This window comes from Lolium perenne, chromosome 6 (genome assembly GCF_019359855.2).
Source record: "Lolium perenne isolate Kyuss_39 chromosome 6, Kyuss_2.0, whole genome shotgun sequence".
Taxonomy (NCBI): Eukaryota; Viridiplantae; Streptophyta; class Magnoliopsida; order Poales; family Poaceae; genus Lolium; species Lolium perenne.
In genome coordinates, this window is record NC_067249.2 from 259,756,869 (window position 1) to 259,784,540 (window position 27,672).

General features: G+C 43.2%; 2 protein-coding genes across 3 annotated transcripts in view; one reads left to right on the forward strand and one right to left on the reverse strand.

Annotated features, from left to right (window-relative positions):
* The window catches only part of LOC127305349 (actin-related protein 2/3 complex subunit 1B), a 36,670-nt gene extending 11,394 nt beyond the window's left edge, over window positions 1–25,276 (forward strand). Inside the window, exons 1-15 of one of the 2 annotated variants that reach the window (XM_051335760.2) lie at window positions 19,283–19,513; window positions 20,435–20,520; window positions 20,647–20,723; window positions 20,825–20,919; window positions 21,227–21,296; window positions 21,488–21,557; window positions 22,019–22,092; window positions 22,205–22,247; window positions 22,776–22,857; window positions 23,404–23,492; window positions 23,583–23,668; window positions 23,973–24,033; window positions 24,604–24,707; window positions 24,790–24,848; window positions 24,942–25,276. In XM_051335760.2, the coding sequence (XP_051191720.1) occupies window positions 19,444–19,513; window positions 20,435–20,520; window positions 20,647–20,723; window positions 20,825–20,919; window positions 21,227–21,296; window positions 21,488–21,557; window positions 22,019–22,092; window positions 22,205–22,247; window positions 22,776–22,857; window positions 23,404–23,492; window positions 23,583–23,668; window positions 23,973–24,033; window positions 24,604–24,707; window positions 24,790–24,848; window positions 24,942–25,000 (1,125 nt within the window). In that variant the 5' untranslated portion in view covers window positions 19,283–19,443 and the 3' untranslated portion in view covers window positions 25,001–25,276. Of the gene's footprint in view, window positions 1–19,282; window positions 19,514–20,434; window positions 20,521–20,646; window positions 20,724–20,824; window positions 20,920–21,226; window positions 21,297–21,487; window positions 21,558–22,018; window positions 22,093–22,204; window positions 22,248–22,775; window positions 22,858–23,403; window positions 23,493–23,582; window positions 23,669–23,972; window positions 24,034–24,603; window positions 24,708–24,789; window positions 24,849–24,941 lie in introns of those variants that run through there. The other variant, XM_051335761.2, reaches the window with a different exon arrangement.
* A 474-nt stretch (window positions 25,277–25,750) lies between these two features.
* On the reverse strand, window positions 25,751–27,434 carry LOC127305348 (uncharacterized). The gene is made up of 2 exons (XM_051335759.2): window positions 26,724–27,434; window positions 25,751–26,527 (listed from the first exon to the last, which is right to left on the reverse strand). The coding sequence occupies exons 1-2, from the start codon at window positions 27,346–27,348 to the stop codon at window positions 25,845–25,847; spliced, it is 1,308 nt and encodes a 435-aa protein (XP_051191719.1). The 5' UTR covers window positions 27,349–27,434; the 3' UTR covers window positions 25,751–25,844.
* Between the last annotated feature and the right edge of the window lie 238 nt (window positions 27,435–27,672).

The window sequence follows — 27,672 nt, forward strand, 5'->3', positions numbered from 1 at the left end:
ACCTCCAGCAGCTGAATCCAATAAATTCCGTGAAGAAAAATTTAGTCCTGCATAGAAGGTTTGGATGATCATCCAAGTAGTCAGTCCATGGGTTGGGCAATTTTTAACCAGAGATTTCATTCTTTCCCAAGCTTGAGCAACATGTTCAGTATCTAATTGTTTAAAATTCATTATGCTACTCCTCAAAGATATAGTTTTAGCAGGGGGATAATATCTACCAATAAAAGCATCCTTGCATTTAGTCCATGAATCAATACTATTCTTAGGCAGAGATAGCAACCAATCTTTAGCTCTTCCTCTTAATGAGAAAGGGAACAATTTTAGTTTAATAATATCACCATCTACATCTTTATATTTTTGCATTTCACATAGTTCAACAAAATTATTAAGATGGGCAGCAGCAGCATCAGAACTAACACCAGAAAATTGCTCTCGCATAACAAGATTCAGTAAAGCAGGTTTAATTTCAAAGAATTCTGCTGTAGTAGCAGGTGGAGCAATAGGTGTGAATAAGAAATCATTATTATTTGTGGTTGTGAAGTCACACAACTTAGTATTTTCAGCGTTGGCCATTTTAGCAACAGTAAATAAAACAAACTAGATAAGGTAAATGCAAGTAACTAATTTTTTTGTGTTTTTGATATAGCAAACAAGATAGCAAATAAAGTAAAACTAGCAACTAATTTTTTTGTATTTTGATTTAGTGCAGCAAACAAAGTAGTAAATAAAACTAAGCAAGACAAAAACAAAGTAAAGAGATTGAGAAGTGGAGACTCCCCTTGCAGCGTGTCTTGATCTCCCCGGCAACGGCGCCAGAAAAAGAGCTTGATGGCGTGTAACTCACACGTTTGTTGGGAACCCCAAGAGGAAGGTATGATGCGCACAGCAGCAAGTTTTCCCTCAGAAAGAAACCAAGGTTTATCGAACCAGGAGGAGCCAAGAAGCACGTTGAAGGTTGATGGCGGCGGGATGTAGTGCGGCGCAACACCAGGGATTCCGGCGCCAACGTGGAACCTGCACAACACAAACAAAGTACTTTGCCCCAACGAAACAGCGAGGTTGTCAATCTCACCGGCTTGCTGTAACAAAGGATTAACCGTATTGTGTGGAAGATGATTGTTTGCAGAAAACAGTAGAACAGGTATTGCAGTAGATTGTATTTCAGTAAAGAGAATTGGACCGGGGTCCACAGTTCACTAGAGGTGTCTCTCCCATAAGATGAACAGCATGTTGGGTGAACAAATTACAGTTGGGCAATTGACAAATAAAGAGAGCATGACCATGCACATACATATCATGATGAGTATAGTGAGATTTAATTGGGCATTACGATAAAGTACATAGACCGCCATCCAACTGCATCTATGCCTAAAAAGTCCACCTTCAGGTTATCATCCGAACCCCCTCCAGTATTAAGTTGCAAAGCAACAGACAATTGCATTAAGTATGGTGCGTAATGTAATCAACAACTACATCCTTAGACATAGCATCAATGTTTTATCCCTAGTGGCAACAGCACAACACAACCTTAGAACTTTTTCATCCTTTGTCCCGGTGTCAATGCGAGCATGAACCCACTATCGAGCATAAGTACTCCCTCTTGGAGTTACAAGCATCTACTTGGCCAGAGCATCTACTAGTAACGGAAAGCATGCAAGATCATAAACAACACATAGATATAACTTTGATAATCAACATAACAAGTATTCTCTATTCATCGGATCCCAACAAACGCAACATATAGAATTACAGATAGATGATCTTGATCATGTTAGGCAGCTCACAAGATCCGACAATGATAGCACAATGGGGAGAAGACAACCATCTAGCTACTGCTATGGACCCATAGTCCAGGGGTAGACTACTCACACATCACACCGGAGGCGACCATGGCGGCGTAGAGTCCTCCGGGAGATGATTCCCCTCTCCGGCAGGGTGCCGGAGGAGATCTCCAGAATCCCCCGAGATGGGATTGGCGGCGGCGGCGTCTCAGTAAGGTTTTCCGTATCGTGGCTCTCGGTACTGGGGGTTTCGTCACGGAGGCTTTAAGTAGGCGGAAGGGTAAGTCAAGAGGCGGCACGGGGGGCCCAAACCACAGGCCGGCGCGGCCAGGGGTGGGGCCGCGCCGCCCTAGGGTTTGGCCACCCCGTGGCCCCTCTTCGTTTCATCTTCGGACTTCTGGAAGCTTCGTGGAAAAATAGGCCCCTCGGCTTTGATTTCGTCCAATTCCGAGAATATCTCCTTACTAGGATTTCTGAAACCAAAAACAGCAGAAAACAGCAACTGGCACTTCGGCATCTTGTTAATAGGTTAGTTCCAGAAAATGCATGAATATGATATAGAGTGTGCATAAAACATGTAGATAACATCAATAATGTGGCATGGAACATAAGAAATTATCGATACGTCGGAGACGTATCAAGCAACACAAAGGAAGATTAAGTTTCAGCGGTTGCTTTCAACTTGTAACATGTATATCTCATGGATATTGTCAACATAGAGTAATATAATAAGTGCAATAAGCAAATATGTAGGAATCAATGCACAGTTCACACAAGTGTTTGCTTCTTGAGGTGGAGAGAAATAGGTGAACTGACTCAACATTGAAAGTAGAAAAGCATCGATTGCTATATTTGTGCTAGAGCTTTGATTTTGAAAACATGAAACAATTTTGTCAACGGTAGTAATAAAGCATATGTATCATGTAAATTATATCTTACAAATTGCAAGCCTCATGCATAGTATACTAATAGTGCCCGCACCTTGTCCTAATTAGCTTGGACTACCGGATCATCGCAATGCACATGTTTTAACCAAGTGTCACAAAGGGGTACCTCTATGCACTTTGTACAAAGGTCTAAGGAGAAAGCTCGCATTTTGGATTTCTCGCTTTTGATTATTCTCAACTTAGACATCCATACCGGGACAACATAGACAACAGATAATGGACTCCTCTTTTATGCATAAGCATGTAACAACAATTAATAATTTTCTCATATGAGATTGAGGATATATGTCCAAAACTGAAACTTCCACCATGGATCATGGCTTTAGTTAGCGGCCCAATGTTCTTCTCTAACAATATGCATGCTTAACCATAAGGTGGTAGATCTCTCTTACTTCAGACAAGACGAACATGCATAGCAACTCACATGAAATTCAACAAAGAGTAGTTGATGGCGTCCCCAGAAACATGGTTATCGCACAACAAGCAACTTAATAAGAGATAAAGTGCATAAGTACATATTCAATACCACAATAGTTTTTAAGCTATTTGTCCCATGAGCTATATATTGCAAAGGTGAAGAATGGAATTTTAAAGGTAGCACTCAAGCAATTTACTTTGGAATGGCGGAGAAATACCATGTAGTAGGTAGGTATGGTGGACACAAATGGCATAGTGGTTGGCTCAAGTATTTTGGATGCATGAGAAGTATTCCCTCTCGATACAAGGTTTAGGCTAGCAAGGTTATTTGAAACAAACACAAGGATGAACCGGTGCAGCAAAACTCACATAAAAGACATATTGTAAACATTATAAGACTCTACACCATCTTCCTTGTTGTTCAAACTCAATACTAGAAATTATCTAGACCTTAGAGAGACCAATTATGCAAACCAAATTTTAGCATGCTCTATGTATTTCTTCATTAATGGGTGCAAAGCATATGATGCAAGAGCTTAAACATGAGCACAACAATTGCCAAGTATCACATTACCCAAGACATTTATAGCAGTTACTACATGTATCATTTTCCAATTCCAACCATATAACAATTTAACGAAGAAGAAACTTCGCCATGAATACTATGAGTAGAAACTAAGGACATACTTGTCCATATGCTACAGCGGAGCGTGTCTCTCTCCCATAAAGTGAATGCTAGGATCTATTTTATTCAAACAAAACAAAAAACAAAAACAAACCGACGCTCCAAGCAAAGCACATAAGATGTGATGGAATAAAAATATAGTTTCAGGGGAGGAACCTGATAATGTTATCGATGAAGAAGGGGATGCCTTGGGCATCCCCAAGCTTAGACGCTTGAGTCTTCTTAGAATATGCAGGGGTGAACCACCGGGGCATCCCCAAGCTTAGAGCTTTCACTCTCCTTGATCATGTTGCATCATACTCCTCTCTTGATCCTTGAAAACTTCCTCCACACCAAACTTAGAACAACTCATTAGAGGGTTAGCGACAATAAAAATTAACATGTTCAGAGGTGACACAATCATTCTTAACACTTTTGGACATTGCATAAAGCTACTGGACATTAATGGATCAAAGAAATTCATCCAACATAGCAAAAGAGGCAATGCGAAATAAAAGGCAGAATCTGTCAAAACAGAACAGTTCGTATTGACGAATTTTATCGGGGCACCAGACTTGCTCAAATAAAAATGCTCAAATTGAATGAAAGTTGCGTACATATCTGAGGATCACGCACGTAAATTGGCATAATTTTCTGAGCTACCTACAGGGAGGCAGGTCGAAATTCGTGACAGCAAAGAAATCTGAAACTGCGCAGTAATCCAAATCTAGTATGAACTTTTCTATCAACGACTTTACTTGGCACAACAAAACACTAAACTAAGATAAGGAGAGGTTGCTACAGTAGTAAACAACTTCCAAGACACAAAATAAAAACAAAGTACTGTAGGTAAAAACATGGGTTGTCTCCCATAAGCGCTTTTCTTTAACGCCTTTCAGCTAGGCGCAGAAAGTGTGCATCAAGTATTATCAAGAGATGGAGTGTCAACATCATAATTTGTTCTCATAATAGAATCAAAAGGTAACTTCATTCTCTTTCTAGGGAAGTGTTCCATACCTTTCTTGAGAGGAAATTGATATTTAATATTACCTTCCTTCATATCAATAGTAGCACCAACGGTTCGAAGAAAAGGTCTTCCCAATATAATGGGACAAGATGCATTGCATTCAATATCCAAGACAATAAAATCAACGGGGATAAGGTTATTATTAACGGTAATGCAAACATTATCAACTTTCCCCAAAGGTTTCTTTGTAGAATGATCAGCAAGATTAACATCCAAATAACAATTTTTCAGCGGTGGCAAGTCAAGCATATTATAAATTTTCTTAGGCATAACAGAAATACTTGCACCAAGATCACATAAAGCATTACAATCAAAATCTTTAACCTTCATCTTAATGATGGGCTCCCAACCATCCTCTAGCTTTCTAGGAATAGAGGCTTCGCGCTCTAGTTTCTCTTCTCTAGCTTTTATGAGAGCATTTGTAATATGTTGCGTGAAAGCCAAATTTATAGCACTAGCATTAGGACTTTTAGCAAGTTTTTGCAAGAAATTTATAACTTCAGAGATGTGGCAATCATCAAAATTCAAACCATTATAATCTAAAGCAATGGGATCATCATCCCCAATGTTGGAAAAAATTTCAGCAGTTTTATCACAGGCGATTTCGAGTTTTAGCGGTTTCGAGGCAGTTTCTCGCTTTGCATTAGAAGTGGAAACATTGCTAACACCAATTCTTTTATTATTATTAGTAGGAGGTGCAGCAACATGTGTAGCATTAGCATTACTAGTGGTGGTAATAGTCCAAACTTTAGCTACATTCTTCTCTTTAGCTAGTTTTTCATTTTCTTCTCTATCCCACCTAGCACGCAATTCAGCCATTAATCTTATATTCTCATTAATTCTAACTTGAATGGCATTTGCTGTAGTAACAATTTTATTATGATGATTTTCATTAGGCATAACTTTCAATTTCAAAAGATCAACATCAGCAGCAAGACTATCGACTTTAGAAGCAAGTATATCAATTTTCCCAAGCTTTTCTTCAACAGATTTGTTAAAAGCAGTTTGTGTACTAATAAATTCTTTAAGCATGGCTTCAAGTCCAGGGGGTGAACTCCTATTATTGTTGTAAGAATTCCCATAAGAATTACCATAGCCGTTGCCATTATTATAAGGATATGGCCTATAGTTATTACTAGAATTGTTCCAGTAAGCATTGTTGTTGAAATTATTATTTTTAATGAAGTTTACATCAACATGTTCTTCTTGTGCAATCAATGAAGCTAACGGAACATTATTAGGATCAATATTAGTCCTATCATTCACAAGCATAGACATAATAGCATCAATCTTATCACTCAAAGAAGAGGTTTCTTCGACAGAATTTACCTTCTTACCTTGTGGAGCTCTTTCCGTGTGCCATTCAGAGTAGTTGATCATCATATTATCAAGAAGCTTTGTTGCTTCACCAAGAGTGATGGACATAAAGGTACCTCCAGCAGCTGAATCCAATAAATTCCGCGAAGAAAAATTTAGTCCTACATAGAAGGTTTGGATGATCATCTAAGTAGTCAGTCCATGGGTTGGGCAATTTTTAACCAGAGATTTCATTCTTTCCTATGCTTGTGCAACATGCTCAGTATCTAATTGTTTAAAATTCAATATGCTACTCCTCAAAGATATAATTTTAGCAGGGGGATAATATCTACCAATAAAAGCATCCTTGCATTTAGTCCATGAATCAATACTATTCTTAGGCAGAGATAGCAACCAATCTTTAGCTCTTCCTCTTAATGAGAAAGGGAACAATTTTAATTTTATAATGTCACCATCTACATCTTTATATTTTTGCATTTCACACAATTCAACAAAATTATTAAGATGGGCAGCAGCATCATCAGAACTAACACCAGAAAATTGCTCTCGCATAACAAGATTCAGTAAAGCAGGTTTAATTTCAAAGAATTCTGCTGTAGTAGCAGGTGGAGCAATAGGTGTGCATAAGAAATCATTATTATTTGTGGTTGTGAAGTCACACAACTTAGTATTTTCAGCGGTAGCCATTTTAGCAATAGTAAATAAAGAAAACTAGGTAAAGTAAATGCAAGTAACTAATTTTTTTGTGTTTTTGATATAGCAAACAAGATAGCAAATAAAGTAAAACTAGCAACTAATTTTTTTGTATTTTGATTTAGTGCAGCAAACAAAGTAGTAAATAAAACTAAGCAAGACAAAAAAAAACTAAAGAGATTGAGAAGTGGACTCCCCTTGCAGCGTGTCTTGATCTCCCCAGCAACGGCGCCAGAAATTTGCTTGATGCGTGTGGTTGACACGTCCGTTGGGAACCCCAAGAGGAAGGAGTGATGCGCATAGCGGCAAGTTTCCCTCAGTAAGAAACCAAGGTTTAATCGAACCAGTAGGAGTCAAGAAGCATGTTGAAGGTTGATGGCGGCGGGATGTAGTGCGGCGCAACACCAGAGATTCCGACGCCAATGTGGAACCTGCACAACACAACCAAAGTACTTTGCCCCAACGAAACAGTGAGGTTGTCAATCTCACCGGCTTGCTGTAACAAAGGATTAACCGTATTGTGTGGAAGATGATTGTTTGCAGAAAACAGTAGAACAGTATTGCAGTAGATTGTATTTTAGTATAGAGAATTGGACCGGGGTCCACAGTTCACTAGAGGTGTCTCTCCCATAAGATAAACAGCATGTTGGGTGAACAAATTACAGTTGGGCAATTGACAAATAAAGAGGGCATGACCATGCACATACATATTATGATGAGTATAGTGAGATTTAATTGGGCATTACGACAAAGTACATAGACCGCCATCCAACTGCATCTATGCCTAAAAAGTCCACCTTCAGGTTATCATCCGAACCCCCTCCAGTATAAAGTTGCTAACAACAGACAATTGCATTAAGTATTGCGCGTAATGTAACTAGTAACTACATCCTTGAACATAGCACTAATGTTTTATCCCTAGTGGCAACAGCACATCCACAACCTTAGAACTTTCTGTCACTGTCCCAGATATCAATGGAGGCATGAACCCACTATCGAGCATAAATACTCCCTCTTGGAGTTACAAGCATCTACTTGGCCAGAGCATCTACTAGTAACGGAGAGCATGCAAGATCATAAACAACACATAGACATAACTTTGATAATCAACATAACAAGTATTCTCTATTCATCGGATCCCAACAAACGCAACATATAGAATTACAGATAGATGATCTTGATCATGTTAGGCAGCTCACAAGATCCGACAATGATAGCACAATGGGGAGAAGACAACCATCTAGCTACTGCTATGGACCCATAGTCCAGGGGTAGACTACTCACACATCACTCCGGAGGCGACCATGGCGGCGTAGAGTCCTCCGGGAGATGAATCCCCTCTCCGGCAGGGTGCCGGAGGCGATCTCCTGGATCCCCGAGATGGGATCGGCGGCGGCGGCGTCTCGGTGGGTTTTCCGTATCGTGGCTCTCGGTCTTTGGGGTTTCGCGACGGAGGCTTTAAGTAGGCGGAAGGGCAAGTCGGGAGGGGGCACGAGGGCCCCACACCCTAGGTCGGCGCGGCCGGGGCACAGGCCGCGCCGCCCTATGGTGTGGCCCCTCGTGGCCCCACTTCGTCTCCTCTTCGGTCTTCTGGAAGCTTCGTGGCAAAATAGGACCACCTGGGCGTTGATTTCGTCCAATTAGAGAATATTTCGTTACTAGGATTTCTGAAACCAAAAACAGCGAAAACAGCAAGCGGCACTTCGGCATCTTGTTAATAGGTTAGTTCCAGAAAATGCACGAATATGACATAAAGTGTGCATAAAACATGTAGATAACATCAATAATGTGGCATAGAACATAAGAAATTATCGATACGTCGGAGACGTATCAGTAATCATCCATCATCTTCTTGAAAACCTTGTGATCTTCCTCCCTTTTAATTCTTTCGCGCTCCCTGATACGTCTCCAACGTATCGATAATTTCTTATGTTCCATGCCACATTATTGATGTTATCTACATGTTTTATGCACACTTTATGTCATATTCGTGCATTTTCTGGAACTAACCTATTAACAAGATGCCGAAGTGCCAGTTCATGTTTTCTGCTGTTTTTGGTTTCAGAAATCCTAGTAACGAAATATTCTCGGAATTGGACGAAATCAACGCCCAGGTTCCTATTTTGCCCGGAAGCATCCAGAACACCCGAGAGTCGCCAGAGTGGACCCACAGGGGGCCCAGACCATAGGCTGGCGCGGCCCAGGCCCTGGCCGCGCCGCCCTATGGTGTGGCCACCCCTTCAGCCCTCCTGCGCCGCCTCTTCGCCTATATAAAGCCCCTGGATCGAAAACCCTGATGCGTTCGACGAAACCCACAGAAACCTTCCAGAGCCGCCGCCATCGCGAAGCCAAGATCGGGGGGACAGGAGTCTCTGTTCCGGCACGCTGCCGGAACGGGGAAGTGCCCCCGGAAGGCTTCTCCATCGACACCGCTGCCATCTCCACCGCCATCTTCATCACCGCTGCTGCTCCCATGAGGAGGGAGTAGTTCTCCATCGAGGCTCGGGGCTGTACCGGTAGCTATGTGGTTCATCTCTCTCCTATGTACTTCAATACAATAATCTCATGAGCTGCCTTACATGATTGAGATTCATATGATGATGCTTGTAATCTAGATGTCATTATGCTAGTCAAGTGAGTTTTACTTATGTGATCTCCGGAGACTCCTTGTCCCACGTGTGTAAAGGTGACAGTGTGTGCACTGTGTGGGTCTCTTAGGCTATATTTCACAGAATACTTATTCACTGATGAATGGCATAGTGAGGTGCTTATTTATATCTCTTTATGATTGCAATGTATTTGTATCACAATTTATCTATGTGCTACTCTAGCAATGTTATTAAAGTAGTTTTATTCCTCCTGCACGTGTGTAAAGGTGACAGTGTGTGCACCGTGTTAGTACTTGGTTTATGCTATGATCATGATCTCTTGTAGATTGCGAAGTTAACTATTGCTATGATAATATTGATGTGATCTATTCCTCCTACATATGCATGAAGGTGACAGTGTGCATGCTATGTTAGTACTTGGTTTAGTCTTTTGATCTATCTTACACTATAAGGTTACTAAAATATGAACATTAATTGTGGAGCTTGTTAACTCCGGCATTGAGTACGCAATGTGTTCATCATCCAACAAGAGTGTAGAGTATGCATTTATCTATTCTGTTATGTGATCAATGTTGAGAGTGTCCACTAGTGAAAGTCGCCGTTGCCGGGGAGGAAAGGTAAAAGGTACTCACACTCCGTATCTCGGCTACTAAGCTATTTCCCGGCGCCGTAAGTACTCGAAGCTATTTCCTTTAGATCCTGCAATTGCAACTTTTTGTTTCTTGTTTACACTAGTTTGGCATAATGGACAAGAATGAGCTTCTATTTCTATTTCCTGATTTAAAACATGGATTGTTTGATGCGAAAATTAAAAAACCTATGGAATCTTATTTGCATGCTGGTAGTAATATTAGTATGAACGCTTTGAACACCATTGTTGATAATGATATAGAAAGTTCTAAGCTTGGGGAAGCTGGTTTTCATGATCTTTTTAGTCCCCCAAGCATTGAGGAGAAAATTTTCTTTGATGATACTTTGCCTCCCATATATGATGATTATAATGATAGTAGTCTTTTGGTACCACCTGTTATGGAGGATAAATTTGATTATGATTACAATATACCTCCTATATATGATAGCTACTTTGTTGAATTTGCTCCCACTACAACTAATAAAATTGATTATGCTTATGTTGGGAGTAGTAATAATTTTATGCATGAGACTCATGATAAGAATGCTTTATGTGATGGTTATATTGTTGAGTTTGCTCATGATACTACTGAAAGTTATTATGAGAGAGGAAAATATGGTTGTAGAAATTTTCATGTTACTAAAACACCTCTCTATGTGCTGAAATTTGTGAAGCTATACTTGTTTTATCTTCCTATGCTTGTTACTTTGCTTTTCATGAACTTGTTTATTTACAAGATTCCTATGCATAGGAAGCATGTTAGACTTAAATGTGTTTTGAATTTGCCTCTTGATGCTCTCTTTTGCTTCAAATATTATTTCTTGCGAGTGCATCATTAAAACTTCTGAGCCCATCTTAATGGCTATAAAGAAAGAACTTCTTGGGAGATAACCCATGTGTTATTTTGCTACAGTACTTTGTTTTATATTTGTGTCTTGGAAGTTGTTTACTACTGTAGCAACCTCTCCTTATCTTAGTTTTGTGTTTTGTTGTGCCAAGTAAAGTCTTTGATAGTAAAGTCAATACTAGATTTGGATTACTGCGCAGAAACTGTTTTCTTGCTGTCACGAATCTGGGCCTAATTCTCTGTAGGTAACTCAGAAAATTATGCCAATTTACGTGAGTGATCCTCAGATATGTACGCAACTTTCATTCAATTTGAGCATTTTCATCTGAGCAAGTCTGGTGCCATTTTAAAATTCATCTTTACGGACTGTTCTGTTTTGATAGATTCTGCCTTTTATTTCGCATTGCTTCTTTCGCTGTGTTGGGTGGATTTCTTTGTTCCATTACCTTCCAGTAGCTTTAGGCAATGTCCAGAAGTGTTAAGAATGATTGTGTCACCTCTGAACATGTGAGTTTTTGATTATGCACTAACCCTCTAATGAGTTTGTTTCGAGTTTGGTGTGAAGGAAGTTTTCAAGGGTCAAGAGAGGAGGATGATATACTATGATCAAGAAGAGTGAAAAGTCTAAGCTTGGGGATGCCCCGGTGGTTCATCCCTGCATATTTCAAGAAGACTCAAGCGTCTAAGCTTGGGGATGCCCAAGGCATCCCCTTCTTCATCGACAACATTATCAGGTTCCTCCCCTGAAACTATATTTTTATTCCGTCACATCTTATGTACTTTACTTGGAGCGTCTGTTTGTTTTTGTTTTTGTTTGTGTTTGAATAAAATGGATCCTAGCATTCACTTTATGGGAGAGAGACACGCTCCGCTGTAGCATATGGACAAGTATGTCCTTAGTTTCTACTCATAGTATTCATGGCGAAGTTTCTTCTTCGTTAAATTGTTATATGGTTGGAATTGGAAAATGATACATGTAGTAATTGCTATAAAATGTCTTGGGTAATGTGATACTTGGCAATTGTTGTGCTCATGATTAAGCTCTTGCATCATATACTTTGCACCTACTAATGAAGAAATACATAGAGCATGCTAAAATTTGGTTTGCATATTTGGTTTCTCTAAGGTCTAGATAATTTCTAGTATTGAGTTTGAACAACAAGGAAGACGGTGTAGAGTCTTAGAATGTTTTGAATATGTCTTTTATGTGAGTTTTGCTGCACCGGTTCATCCTTGTGTTTGTTTCAAATAACCTTGCTAGCCTAAACCTTGTATCGAGAGGGAATACTTCTCATGCATCCAAAATACTTGAGCCAACCACTATGCCATTGTGTCCACCATACCTACCTACTACATGGTATTTTCCGCCATTCCAAAGTAAATTGCTTGAGTGCTACCTTTAAAATTCCATCATTCACCTTTACAATATATAGCTCATGGGACAAATAGCTTAAAAACTATTGTGGTATTGAATATGTACTTATGCACTTTATCTCTTATTAAGTTGCTTGTTGTGCGATAACCATGTTTCTGGGGACGCCATCAACTATTCTTTGTTGAATATCATGTGAGTTGCTATGCATGTTCGTCTTGTCTGAAGTAAGAGCGATCTACCACCTTATGGTTAAGCATGCATATTGTTAGAGAAGAACATTGGGCCGCTAACTAAAGCCATGATCCATGGTGGAAGTTTCAGTTTTGGACATATATCCTCAATCTCAAATGAGAAAATTATTAATTGTTGTTACATGCTTATGCATAAAAGAGGAGTCCATTATCTGTTGTCTATGTTGTCCCGGTATGGATGTCTAAGTTGAGAATAATAAAAAGCGAGAAATCCAAAATGCGAGCTTTCTCCTTAGACCTTTGTACAGGCGGCATAGAGGTACCCCTTTGTGACACTTGGTTAAAACATGTGCATTGTGATGATCCGGTAATCCAAGCTAATTAGGACAAGGTGCGGGCACTATTAGTATATTATGCACGAGGCTTGCAACTTATAAGATATAATTTACATGATACATATGCTTTATTACTACCGTTGACAAAATTGTTTCATGTTTTCAAAATCAAAGCTCTAGCACAAATATAGCAATCGATGCTTTTCCTCTATGAGGACCATTCTTTTACTTTATTGTTGAGTCAGTTCACCTATTTCTCTCCACCTCAAGAAGCAAACACTTGTGTGAACTGTGCATTGATTCCTACATATTTGCATATTGCACTTGTTATATTACTCTATGTTGACAATATCCATGAGATATACATGTTATAAGTTGAAAGCAACCGCTGAAACTTAATCTTCTTTTGTGTTGCTTCAATTCCTTTACTTTGAATTATTGCTTTATGAGTTAACTTTTATGCAAGACTTATTGATGCTTGTCTTGAAGTGCCATTTATGAAAAGTCTTTGCTATATGATTCACTTGTTTACTCATGTCATATACATTGTTTTGATCGCTGCATTCACTACATATGCTTTACAAATAGTATGATCAAGATTATGATGGCATGTCACTTCAGAAATTATCTTTGTTATCGTTTTACCTGCTCGGGACGAGCAGAACTAAGCTTGGGGATGCTGATACGTCTCCAACGTATCGATAATTTCTTATGTTCCATGCCACATTATTGATGTTATCTACATGTTTTATGCACACTTTATGTCATATTCGTGCATTTTCTGGAACTAACCTATTAACAAGATGCCGAAGTGCCAGTTCCTGTTTTCTGCTGTTTTTGGTTTCAGAAATCCTAGTAAAGAAATATTCTCGGAATTGGACGAAATCAACGCCCAGGTTCCTATTTTGCCCGGAAGCATCCAGAACACCCGAGAGTCGCCAGAGTGGACCCACAGGGGGCCCAGACCATAGGCCGGCGCGGCCCAGGCCCTGGCCGCGCCGCCCTATGGTGTGGCCACCCCTTCAGCCCTCCTGCGCCGCCTCTTCGCCTATATAAAGCCCCTGGATCGAAAACCCTGATGCGTTCTACGAAACCCACAGAAACCTTCCAGAGCCGCCGCCATCGCGAAGCCAAGATCTGGGGGGACAGGAGTCTCTGTTCCGGCACGCTGCCGGAACGGGGAAGTGCCCCCGGAAGGCTTCTCCATCGACACCGCTGCCATCTCCACCGCCATCTTCATCACCGCTGCTGCTCCCATGAGGAGGGAGTAGTTCTCCATCGAGGCTCGGGGCTGTACCGGTAGCTATGTGGTTCATCTCTCTCCTATGTACTTCAATACAATAATCTCATGAGCTGCCTTACATGATTGAGATTCATATGATGATGCTTGTAATCTAGATGTCATTATGCTAGTCAAGTGAGTTTTACTTATGTGATCTCCGGAGACTCCTTGTCCCACGTGTGTAAAGGTGACAGTGTGTGCACCGTGTGGGTCTCTTAGGCTATATTTCACAGAATACTTATTCACTGATGAATGGCATAGTGAGGTGCTTATTTATATCTCTTTATGATTGCAATGTATTTGTATCACAATTTATCTATGTGCTACTCTAGCAATGTTATTAAAGTAGTTTTATTCCTCCTGCACGTGTGTAAAGGTGACAGTGTGTGCACCGTGTTAGTACTTGGTTTATGCTATGATCATGATCTCTTGTAGATTGCGAAGTTAACTATTGCTATGATAATATTGATGTGATCTATTCCTCCTACATATGCATGAAGGTGACAGTGTGCATGCTATGTTAGTACTTGGTTTAGTCTTTTGATCTATCTTACACTATAACGTTACTAAAATATGAACATTAATTGTGGAGCTTGTTAACTCCGGCATTGAGGGTTCGTGTAATCCTACGCAATGTGTTCATCATCCAACAAGAGTGTAGAGTATGCATTTATCTATTCTGTTATGCGATCAATGTTGAGAGTGTCCACTAGTGAAAGTCTAATCCCTAGGCCTTGTTCCTAAATACTGCTGCGTTACTCTTTGCTTGTTTCTTTGTTTCAATGTGTTACTACTGCTGCAATACTACCACCATCAACTACTCGCCAGCAAGCTATTTTACGGCACCGTTACTCTTGCTACTATATATTCATACCACCTGTATTTCACTATCTCTTCGCCGAACTAGTGCACCTATTAGGTGTGTTGGGGACACAAGAGACTTCTTGCTTTGTGGTTGCAGGGTTGCATGAGAGGGATATCTTTGACCTCTTCCTCCCTGAGTTCGATAAACCTTGGGTGATCCACTTAAGGGAAAACTTGCTGCTGTTCTACAAACCTCTGCTCTTGGAGGCCCAACACTATCTACAGGAAAGGAGGGGGAACGTAGACATCACTCCCTCTGACACTCAGCCTTCTCCTCCTCGATCTTCCTTGTTGCTTCCGCATATTGCTTTCTGTACTGCAGATGCTTCCAGGATGGTATCTCCGGTACTTCCCACTTGTTCTTCGGCTTCTCTACAACTGGAGCTTTTTTCCCGTAGTTCCTCCAACCTCCGGATGCCATACCTACAAACTGTAGAGATTTACATTAGTACAAAAATGTAAGAATGTTTAATCAATGACGACATAATTTTCATACCTATAATCTATGATCCCGGCGTGGGGCCTCTTAGGTAACCAAACATGCCCCTACCCCTACCCCTACCACTACCACTACCACGAGCACGATGTCGCCCGCCACCATCACCACCATGCACAGCACCATCACCACCATGCCCACCACCATGCCCAGCACCATCACCACCATGCCCACCACCATCACCACCATGCCCACCACCGTCACCACCATGCCCAGCACCATCACCACCATGCCCACCACCATCACCACCATGCCCAGCACCATCACCACCATGCCCACCACCATCACCACCATGCCCACCACCATCACCTTTATTATTGTGTCCCTTCGATCTCTTCCTTTGGCTACAACCTCTATTGTTATGTCCTTCCTCGTTACATTGTCCACAACGGGTCGTGTCACGAGGCTCCGCAAAATGTTGGTTGCCCCATTGCCTTCGGTACCCACCTGCCCAATCATCCATGTCGCCCCGGAAACGCTTTGTTTGAGTTCTACCCCGTTTGACAACCTTTAAAGCCGGATCGGGCCAAAGATCAAGTCCATGATACTCTGGCCATTGACTCTGGTCCAAATACGGTTGAAATCTCCCCGCCCAGGTAGCCTTCATCGCTTCAATTGAGTGCTCCTCCATCCGTACTGTATCCGGATGATTAAGACCCACTTTACGGACGCATGCCGCCGTTATCAAGTGTGAACAAGGGAGATGGTACAATGTTGGCCTCTGGCACGAGCATGTTCCTTTGCGCAGCCAAACCTCGAATGACAGTCCACCGTGTTGTACACCTCCTCTCGTGGTTCCTCCTGGCTCATTAACTTGATAGATCAATTCTTCACTATCAAAGCACTCACACGTTTGTGTGCTTGACTTCTTTGATTGGTACTCCATCCAACTGTCGACCACCGGTGGATACTTGTACTTCTTTTTTTGCTTGTTAAACCCTAGAATCTGCCTATTTGTTTCCTCGCTATAATTTAGGAAATACTCGTTCAACTTTTGAAAGGTATATTCCGCTATTCTTTATCACGAGCAATTGACGGACACCTCTCAAAACACTATTGAAGCATTCGGCCATATTGGATGTCATGTCACCGTACCTCATACCACCATAGTCATAAGCTCGTGCCCACTTCGACCTCTCTGTCATGTTCCTTCTGAGAAACTCATTGCCCCCATCGTTGGTTAGACCATACAATCTGTTGTACAACTTAGTAAAATGTCGAGCGGTGAAAGCGAAACAACAATCTTGTAGATCGTCTGCAAGCTCTTTGTTCCCACATGCTCTGTAGAAGTTGGACACGAAATGCCTGGAGCACCATCGATGGTGCACACGAGCGCACCCTGGAATGTCCTTCTCAACTGCGTTGAGTATCCCTTGATGGCGATCTGAGATGACGCAAACCTCTCTGGTCGGTTCAATAACCTTTGTCCTCACTAGGTGCATGAACCATTCCCAATTGTCATTGTTCTCCACAGTTACCAAAGCAAAAGCCAAAGGCAACAGTTGGTTCGCAGGGTCATGAGCTATGGCAACCAACATTGTGCCCTTGAACCTCCCGGTCAAAAATGTGCCATCAATGGATATAACCGGCCTGCAATGCTTGAATGCCCTTATGCTTGGCCCGAATGCCCAAAATGCACGGCCAAATACTCGGACACTTTCACCTTTCATAGTCCTAGTCTTTGTTCCAAGAGGCTCCACCACATGATATGTTCCCGGGTTTCTTGCCGCCATAGCTCCCAACAACCTAGGGAGGCGGTTATATGCTTCTTCCCAATCACCATACAAAATCTTAAATGCCGCTTGCTTGGCCTTCCACGCCTTCCCATACTTCACCTTGTAACCAAATAGTTCATTTATCAAGTCTATCACCCCCTTAATTGTATATGTAGGGAGTGACCTTATGTTATTGGCAACTCTATAAGCAATGAAAGCGGAGGACAATTGACGGTGATCATCCGCAACTGTGGTATCACGGATATCCTTGCCACTGCATGTATGCATAGATTGGCAAGTTACAATGCTCCATTGTGGCCCTCCTCTGAATGGTCTTGCACGCACAACCCACGAACATCCTTTGTCCTCACACTTGACTGTGTAGCGCACCTTAGCATCCGAGTGAACCACCTTGTACGGTCGATGGTACTTAACCGCGTAGTCCTTGATCCACATTTGAAATTCCAACAAGCTTTGAAATTTCACTCCGGGATTAATCCCATACTTTTTGGGTTTCCTATCCTTTTTAGCGGATACCCTTGGTTCAAGCACTCTACTAATACCACCATCAACTATAGCCTTATTCGCAAGGCTAAGATCTCGGAACAATGATGGGCGATGAGCACGGCCCACCACCTTCTTGTGAGCTGCGGCTTCTTTAACCGTTAGCCCATCCTCATCAACATCTTCGTCGGGCCCTTCATCCTCCGAGTCTGATGCATGAGATCGCAAATAAGGGAGGTCATGGTCCATGTCCTCCTCTATGCAATTTGCCTCCACGTCACCGACTTCATTCTCACGGAGCCCATGCTCCGCTTCATCGCCCTCGTAGTCACCACCCTCCGTTTCCTCCTCTTCATATTCTCACGGAGCCCATTACGAACCGGGCTCATTGGAGGTTGGCTCATTCGAGTGTCGTACACATCGGCACTACGATGCTCAGACGGCTCATCGCGAGCACATGGGGAAGCATGCCGGTTCAAGTCGATGCTCAACCGAGCAACAAACTTCCTTGTGGCAAATAACTCGAGAGACTTATCTTGGGAACCCTCCACAATCTCCTTGTATGCACTCCAATTCAACTCCGAGTCAACGGGCATTATCTTCAACAGATTGTGATGTCCAAACCCGGCATTATACCTTCCAATCAATTCACATGCATCACTTGGCTCCATCCACTTCAAATCGAATCGAATTCTTTCAACAACCTCGGCGTAGGTAGGACTAGTGGTGAATACCATAACTACCTCCTTTGGGTCAACACACTCGGCATTCCCTTTCAAAAAAGCCGCTTTGTCCATATGATGAACATTCACAATTCTTGCCATCTAAAAAAATGACAACAATCCAAATGCATCAAGACCTTTCATAACCCTAACCCTAAGCACCAATTTGAACACCTAATGTTTCATAGTCATCAAACCAAGAACCATTGGCCAGAGTTTCATTATGCAAGATCTAGGGTTTCATTACTTGAGAAAAAAAGCACCAAATCCACAAAATTAATTGGACCAAAAGGGGGAGAATAGGAGAGATTACCTCTTGGGCCTAAAGGGAGTCGAAATCCACCAAGAAACGCCACAGATCTGAGAGATTTGATGAAGAACTTAGGTGGGGAAGTGAGAGAGAGACGAACCACTGGTGGGGGTCGGGCTTAGGAGGTGGAAGAAAACGTTTTGAAGATAAGGACAGCGCAGATGCGGGCCCGAGGGTTATTTCCGCCAAACAGGCATGGCTCCATTGCGGGCGGAGCCATGCTACAAAGCACGACGCCGTCTGGGACGGAGCCAAGCTTCCTACTGGCGGGTCCCACCACGGCCGCTGGAAGCCACGTCAGCGTGGCCATAGCGCCACCGGCAGCGGCGTCGTGGTAGCATAACGCCGTCCACAATGGCGTTATGGTATGGAGTTTGGCTCCGTCTGGTGCGGAGCCAAGCAAAAGGGTCAATTCGTGAAAAGAGTGGAACAGGTTATTTTGTGCGTTCTTACCAGAAATAGGTCAGTTTTGTCAAAATCGACGGCTGGCCCATCCTACTAGCAGAGCAGCACCACCATCCTAGTGATGGCCGGTCGGTCGGTGTACCTGTACCGTAGTGCTAGACTAGTACTAGTAGTATAGTGGTCTCAACCTGCCTCGTCTTCCCTTCGCCACCAAGCCTCCATTGACGAACAACTCCCACCTCCGCGCGCCTCTCCCCGTCCCCGTCCCCGTCCCCGCCGCCGCGGGGCTCTCCTCCTCCGGCGCGCGCCCGATGGCAGCGCAGGCGATCCACCAGTTCGCCGAGTGCATCACCTGCCACGCGTGGAGCCCCGACCACTCCAGTAACGCCCCCTTCCTCCCCCTCGCCCTCTCCCCCGCGCTCTAGATCTCGCGCCCCTCGGATTCGCTCCCCAATCCGTCCGATCGGTGCCCGCACGCGTCGGATTTCAGGCCGGGTTTCTAGGGTTTCGGTCCATCCCCTCGACGATTACCTGTTCATTTCTAGGAAAAACCTGTAGAGTGGTCCGCTGCCTTTCCGTTCCACGTGCTGCGCGGTTCCTCATTCGGAACGGCGAGGGTTTCATTTCGTGGTTCGTATGGGCTGTCGGTTGGTGCCAGCCTGCCAGGTGAATGCCTTGTTGCGGGTGCGTGCATTCACTGATTCTACATTGGGATGGTATAGGTGCCATGAATGATGGATCGATGAATTAATCCCAGCCCAGGTGGGTGCCTCCCTTTAGATTTTCTCATGCTGGAAGCCCTTTCACATGTTTGAGGTTGCCAGGTTCTGCCTGCGTGTTGAGAGAATAATTATGTGGGTTTGGGTTTTTTACAAGGAAAAATCTATAAGTTGACCAAACATATTTCTGTCTTCTGTCAATTGCACGGGCATGTATATTGCCGTTCCGTTACCCTGTTACCTAGCACGAGCTCTTGCGGTTATGTCCTGGAAATGGTTTTGAAATACACATTTCTACCCCTGGCTAGATGCTGCGTGGTATATGCTGTCCCTTCAATTGATCGTGAAAAACACTACTAGTACATACAGTAGATAATACAGTCTTCTTGTAATGAAAAAACCTCATTCGTTGCCTGCTAAAGTTACTGCTTCCTCCGATCCATAGTAAGTCTTGTCATTCTAAGGGAGTAGTAACATTTCTCCCCTGCAAAAATGTCACAACTGTTGTCATTCCAATTTTTATAAATGCACATGCCTTGTCAGCTTGTATTTTAACTTGGCTGGAACCTTTCCTTTCTTTCAGTGATTGCCTTTTGTCCAAATAACAACGAAGTACACATTTACAAGTTCATCGCAGACAAGTGGGAGAAACTTCATGTTCTTTCAAAGGTGACTTTTCTGTTTTTCTCCTGACAAGTGACATGTCATCTGCAATTGCACACCCTCCCTCTCATTAAATTATTTCATTTAAATCAGGACATTAACTTGCTTTGTTTTAATTTTTATATCTTGTAGCATGACCAAATAGTGTCTGGAATAGACTGGGGTAAATCTACAAACAAAATTGTGACAGTTTCACATGACCGAAACTCGTAAGCGTTCAGCCTTATACTTTTCTAATGCTCAAGTGAATATATTTTGTTTCTTAGTCCAAAACAATATAAATACGTTTGTTTTCTGTTCATACCTGCAGATATGTTTGGACACAAGAAGGACAAGACTGGGTACCTACCCTTGTTATTCTCAAGCTAAATCGTGCAGCTTTATGTGTCCAATGGAGCCCAAAAGGTTCTTGTAATAACCTGCCTTTATACTTGTATACATCCACAACAGTACTAACTCTTTTGCTGCTCAGTTATATGGTTCTCAAAGTAGATATTTTCCTCCTGTTTATTTCACGCAATCTGTCTTTAGGACTTTTGTTTCTTTGTGGATTGGATTGTGATCACTTAGCTCCCATGGTAGAACATAGCTGCACGGGAACTTCTTTTTTTGAGGGAGCACATTAACTACTTGGCAACCAATTACTAATTACAAGTGAAACATATGAAGCTTGAAATTCTGTGCCCTTTAAATTTCTTTCTATTGTTTGCAGAAAATAAGTTTGCTGTGGGAAGTGGTGCTAAGTCTGTATGCATTTGCTACTATGAACAAGAGAACAACTGGTATTGCTTGCTGCCACTTCTGTTAGTTGTGTACCACTTTCATGTTAAATTGTTTTTTCCATTAGTTATGCCTAGTGTCCTAAAGTTGATAAGATTGCTTTCTTCTGTTCATACAATTATTGGAGTCAACTTGCCCTTCTCGATACACATTCTTTGAAGTTGGACCATTTTGATTCTGTCTTGTGCTACAGGTGGATCAGCAAGATTATTAGGAAGAAGCATGAATCTACTGTCACTAGTATTGCATGGCATCCAAACAATGTGAGCACAGTGTTATGCCTCTCTTTGAAGTAATGTGAGCATAATCATCAGTAGCGTAAAACATAAGGGGCAATTATTTATTGTTTGATTTAATTATGGTTATGTTATTCATCGATTGGGAGTAGTAAAAAAATTATTATACGCCTTGCCTCCCTCTATATGAGTAATGCAACTTAGATTGGAGATATAATCATCAGTGCGTGCATTCACCTCCACCATCTTGCATAATTGAAAGTTTTCATGGAAACAGGGGATATGAATTTCTTGATTTATTGGCCCCTAGTTAATATACGGTGTATCTAATATCTAGCATTTGTGACCATTGCAACCATAAAGATGATTCGATGAACTCTAGTTGCTCTATATCTCTGTATAAAGTGATATTGCCATGTATATGTGATACTCGCAATACGTGTTCCATCGTTTGTAGTATTGATTTGTCTCCTTTCATGTTCCTTCAGATACATCTCGCAACAACTTCTACTGATGGTAAATGCAGAGTATTCTCCACTATCATCAAGGGCGTCGATACAAGGTGGACCTTGTCACTCTTAGTTTTTGAGCTGAAAGCCTTGCCATTCTTCTAGCTATTAGGATATTTCCAGATGCTTTAGGTGCCTCATACTTTTCTCTCTCTTGTTGATCAGGGGATCACAAGGAAGCGCCTCTGCTGATTGGAAATTCGGCGAGGTATTTGCTACGTATTGATCAATTAGTTCATAGTTTGCTGTTTCTTGGCATGTAATGAATATCTCGCAGCATGCTCCTTTGCAATTGTTGCCAGTTTCTCTATTCACCTTATAGACTTTAATTGAGTATTTATGGCCTTCACAAATAGCAACCAAGTCATATAACATCTATTAACTTTGTACTCCCTCTGTTCCATATTAGTAGTCGCTGATTTAGTACAACCTTGTACTAAATCAGCAACAACTAATATGAACCGGAGGGAGTAGTCCACCCTATCTAAGGCTAAGAATTGCAAACTATAGTTCCTTTGCTGATTCACAAAGTTAGTTTCCAGCCAATATGGTTGCATAGTTTCATCTATGAATTCCTTGCCCTGAAATCTTTCATTTCTCGGAGGCTAAGAACCTGCGGACAGATTATGGTTCAGAATATTTTCAAGATGATGGGCATCATGTTTGTTATTGATCAGTTTTCTTTCTTGTTCAAACTGTTGTTTGTGCTTTAATATGCTCTCCTATCTGGACACAGCAAATTGCTCAACTTGATCTATCAACTACGTGGGCATTTGGAGTAAGGTGGTCACCAAGTGGAAAAACATTGGCCTATGCAGGTTTTCCACCCCCCCTAGATTCTTATTTCTAAGAGTACCATTTATTTGCATTACTTTTCAACAAAAACTGTTTCTTCTATGCATAGTAAGCTAAGAACTGTTCTTGAACTCTTCAAAGGGTTTTCATCGTCATCATATTTAATATATGTTTTCCATTTTTCTCTCGAGAAAACTCAAAAGACCTTGCGTTTCTTTTCATTGAAAAAGAAGAGTTAGAAGTACAGTCCTTGTAGGAGGCTAATATGTTAGAACTTAGCAGTACAGTCTATTTTCCGTTCTTACTGACGTATTATCACCATCTTTTGTGGTAGTTGAACTTGCAAGAATTTATTTTAAGTCTTCCCATAGTTCAGCTTTTCTCCTGATAATTTTGATCCCTGTTGAGATGACAAATGGCTTCTTCAAGTTCTACATTTCATTTCTCCAACTGGATTGGGGTTCTCTTGTTGGACTGTTGTCCCTTGATATATGCATGCAGAGTTTCTAAATATTTTCAGATTTTGTGGGATGCAGACATTGAATTCATGTGTATTATGTTATTGTCAGGGCACAGTTCCATGATTTATTTCGTCGAGGATGTTGAAGCGTCTCCGGCTGCTCAAAATTTGGCACTGCGAGATCTGCCTCTCCGTGATGTGGGTCAGCATTTTCTCTTTTGCTAGTATTTAGTTGCATGTGTTAATCTCGAAATTTCATAATATTGTGTAAGCTCTTCAAACTTTCAGATTCTTTTTGTGTCCGAAAGAATGGCGATTGGTGTTGGGTTTGACTGCAACCCTTTGATCTTTGCTGCAGACGAGACTGGACTTTGGTAAGAAAATGTGCATATCAACTCTTGTTAAACTATCTGCATTTTCTTTTCATTCTGGCAAGTGCTTTGAAGTGAGTCACTCCGTCCTGTAAAAATGACGTAAAATGTTAATTTAATCTTGAGGCACCTTAATGATGCTACTTCATATAATCTCATCGTAAGCTGGCAAAATTCTCTATTGCTGGCAATAGCTAAAATTACATGGTATGCTAGTAACTATTGACTTTCCGGCTTTATATTCAAGTCTTTAGCCCATGATCTTTACTTTTTTAACAAAATGTACGTATATGTTTGTCTGTTGTAGGAGTTTCGTCAGATATTTGGACGAAAGGAAAGTTACTCCATCAGCTTCAAAAGCCTCACAGGTTTCTCTCCAATCCCCCCTCGTCCTCCACATTAGTTCATGTTGCCATGCCAGTACATGCTTTATGTTTATTATGCCTTGCTGTATGTTGTCAAATGTGGATGCTAGTTATTCCTTGTTCATGAGATTGTTCAGCTCTGCATCTTCATAAGTAGGGTTAACTGCTTCCTGAATGAAGAAGTTTTTACACATGCATAAGTGTTAGATGTTCTGACATGGTGTTTGGTCGCGTAAAGTTAGTTTTATATGCATGAACCTCACTAGATTTTGACAAGAAGCAGTAAATTGAATGAAACTGGTACTCTGCACATGATAGCTGGCCTTACTCAACTAATAATGAATGACCACCAAGAACTCTTCAGACTTCGATAGTCTGCCGTTTCTTAATGATGGAAGTAATTGGTTAGGTTACTGACGCTTTCTTTGAATTATATGTTGCTAGTTACTGTCTTGCAGATGCTAATGGTATAGAGACCGTGTGAAGGAAACAATTGTTTCTTAGCGTTGACAGCTAGAGCTATGTGTAGCTGACAGAATGCTGTAGCTAATACCTCACTAATATATGTTTCAGCTCTCTGAAGCCCTGGGAAAGCTGTATGGCCAATCGAGGCAAGGGAGCAGTGATACTGTTGAACCATCGAAGCCTCGTGGTGGTGCTCATGAAAACTGCATAACGTAGAATGCCTACTTCCATCTACTGTTGCCATTTTGCAGCGCTCGTCTCTGATATATGCTAACCATTTCTCTATATCCTCAGGTGCATCGTACCCTTGAGAAAAGGGAGTGAGACTATTATCAAGCGGTTCAGCACATCAGGTTTGAAATCTACAAAACGGACACCCCCATTGCTTCCAGTTAAGTGTTTGAGCTTTGAACAGTGTTCTTGACATTTCTGCCTCGTGGTCGCAGGATTGGATGGCAAGATTGTGGTATGGGATCTGGAAAATCATGTCGCCATCACAAAGTAGCTCGCGGATGGAGTTCAGTAGTGGATGAACTTTGCGCCGTTGCGAAGCATTTCTTGGCAGCGGGCCCAGGGCCAGGTAGATTGCTTTTTTTTTTGTTGTACCTGTACACAAACCATCTTCTTTAGCCAGCCCATTAGCTTAGGGTTCATCACTATCAGCTGGCTTTCATATTTTTTGCTGGTAACCGATTCGGTCTTTTTGAAATTTCTATGATGTAACACCTGTATAATGTTAGTTAGGAGGCAATGACATAATTCCACACCGTATCATACCCCACCATTTTTATTTTATTTTGCAGTATCCCATGTAAAATAACCGCACTGGAACTCGCCTGAGCGCCCGTGCTTCCATCTCTTGTGATGATGCAATTTGTGTGTAATTTACTGTGAAAGGGAACATGAAACCAGGGGACCATCTGCCCCGTTCGCCGATCCCCATATTCTCATGCTGCTCTGCACAATTCCCTATTACACCGTACTCCACTCCACTAGAGAACATTCCATTCCACTAGGACGGTCGCATTTGGCTGTACCATCCGGCCAAGAGCTGCTGGTGATCGCTTTACTTTAGTCCTAATCAATAGTTCAGGCAAAATCTACGGGCGCCTAGGTATAGATTTTGCACTGTGCATGTTCATATGGATAGAACAGAAACAAAGCGAAGTAACGATTCTTGAAGATTCATCACGTTCTTGTATCCCAAATGTTGCAGGAATCCTTGGTATTTATATTTTACACACTACTGTAGTATACTTAATTAGGCTTACACGCGGGCTTGTCCCACGTTACATGAGCGATGTAACAGTGCCAATGAGGCGGCGAGCTAGACTTGGCGGCGCTGGTGATCAGATGGGGCTGCCGAAGCCGAATCCCCAGGAGCAGCCGGAGTTGGAGGCGTTGGCGCTCCACCGGCGGACGAGCTCCTTGTACTCCTCCTCCTCGACGATGGCGGCGCCGACCTTGCTCTTCCACGCCTGCTCCGCCCTGCCCAGCTCCATCTCGGCGTCCCTGATGAGCGAGTCCAGGTTTAGGCCGAGGTCAAGCCCGACGTCCAGGCTCACGCTCAGCCCCTTCTCGATCTCCTTGCTCCGTGCCAGCTCCGCCCAGTACTTGTCCTCCAGCATCGCCAGGAACTCGTCCTCCACCTCCTCCACGTCGAACCCCGCCGCCTCTCCGGACAGCTCCATGAACAGGCATGGCTTCTCGTCCTCCTCCTCGTGGTCCGGGTGCAGCGCCCGCCGTGACCCCGACGAGATCTTACCCTTCTCCATCGTGATGAACCCCGCGCCTTCCTCCTCGTCGTCCTCTAAGCGGCCGAACGCGCCGTCGTCGGCGCCGCTCTCCATCTCAGCCACCGAGTTCTCGATCGTAATGAAGCCTCCACGGTCAGACCGGAGAGACGTCGCACGCCGCGCAGAACCTGACGACGCCATCGCCGCCGAGGCTGGCCTGTTCCGGAGGCAGCTCAGGTCCGGCAGGCAGGAGGCGTAGGAGCTCTTGCCCTTGTTCTTCCTCTCCCGCGGATGGCCTGTCACGTATACACACGCATGGGAAGCTAGCTTAATGCAAGTCACATCCAATGGTGATTACTAGGGTTTGTTTACTTGTTCAAATGGAGGCTAGAGCTAGCTAGGTCATTAGAAGATTAACTACTCTGATCTCGACGAGAGCATCTAGAATTCTGTTTAGCAGATGCATGCATCAGCGACGTGCATGGTACGTACCGTTGGCGCCATGCATCATCTCCTCCTCCTCCATCACTCTGCAGTAAACGCTGACGGTGAGCACCGCCCCGGCGGCCGCCCCGCCTAGCGGGAAGCTGAGCGCCTTGCCGCCGAACCTCGGGTTGTTGCTCTCGTCCGCGGCCGCCTCGGCGAGGTCGACGGGGAACGCGCCGATGTCCCCTCTCCCGGCCACGCCGGTCGCCGTGTCCGCCACCAGCGCCGCCCACACAGTGAAGCTCCGCAGCGTGGCGCCGCCCGCGCTGAAGTAGTGCAGGAACGTCTCATTGAACGCGGCCGCGCCGTCCCGGGATACCTGCGCCGGCGCCGTGTGCTCGCCCTCGCCGCCCTTGCTCCTCCACCCGACCACCACGCCGCGCCCCTCGGCCGCGGGGGGCATGCCGGTGACGCGCTGCACCTGGAGGCACACGACGCAGCGGGGGCGCCGGGGCCGGAGGGCGCCGAGCAGCCGGCCTTTCCACTGACCCAGCGCGCTTCGGCCGCCCCCGGCGCCATGGACGACGACCCCACCGCCTTCTGGGGAGCACATTGCCTTGTGGTGCAGGAGGTTGAGCTCCTCCGGCAGGAGGGAGGAGGAGGCGTGGTGGTGCGTCTTGCTGCCTACCATGTCAGCAGCTTGGAGGAAGGATCAGAAGGTAGAGAGATCAGAGCCAGATGAAGTGCAGTCCGTGTAATTGAGATCGAGCTGGTTAGTGTACTGTGTGTGCAACAGGTGTAAAGAGGAGAAGAATATATATATACACCACAAGGTACAGTAGCTGTGATGATTTGGGGAGCATGGCATGTCTCACCATCGCCATGCATGTGAATGGAGGACAGTAGGAGGTAGGAACAACTTGGGGGAGGCCAGCCCCTAATGTGGAAAACGAGGGCTCTGAATCAGCACTTGCCTCTTAGGTTTTCAATTTAAGAGAAGATGAGTAACATAAGG

What these genes read in the sequence shown, in the direction of transcription:
- LOC127305348 (XM_051335759.2), bottom strand. Translation starts at nt 27,348, where the DNA reads ATGGTAGGCAGCAAGACGCACCACCACGCCTCCTCCTCCCTCCTGCCG. An exon ending in GATGATGCATGGCGCCAACG is followed by an intron (nt 26,528 to 26,723) that starts GTACGTACCATG and finishes TATACGTGACAG; the next exon opens with GCCATCCGCGGGAGAGGAAG.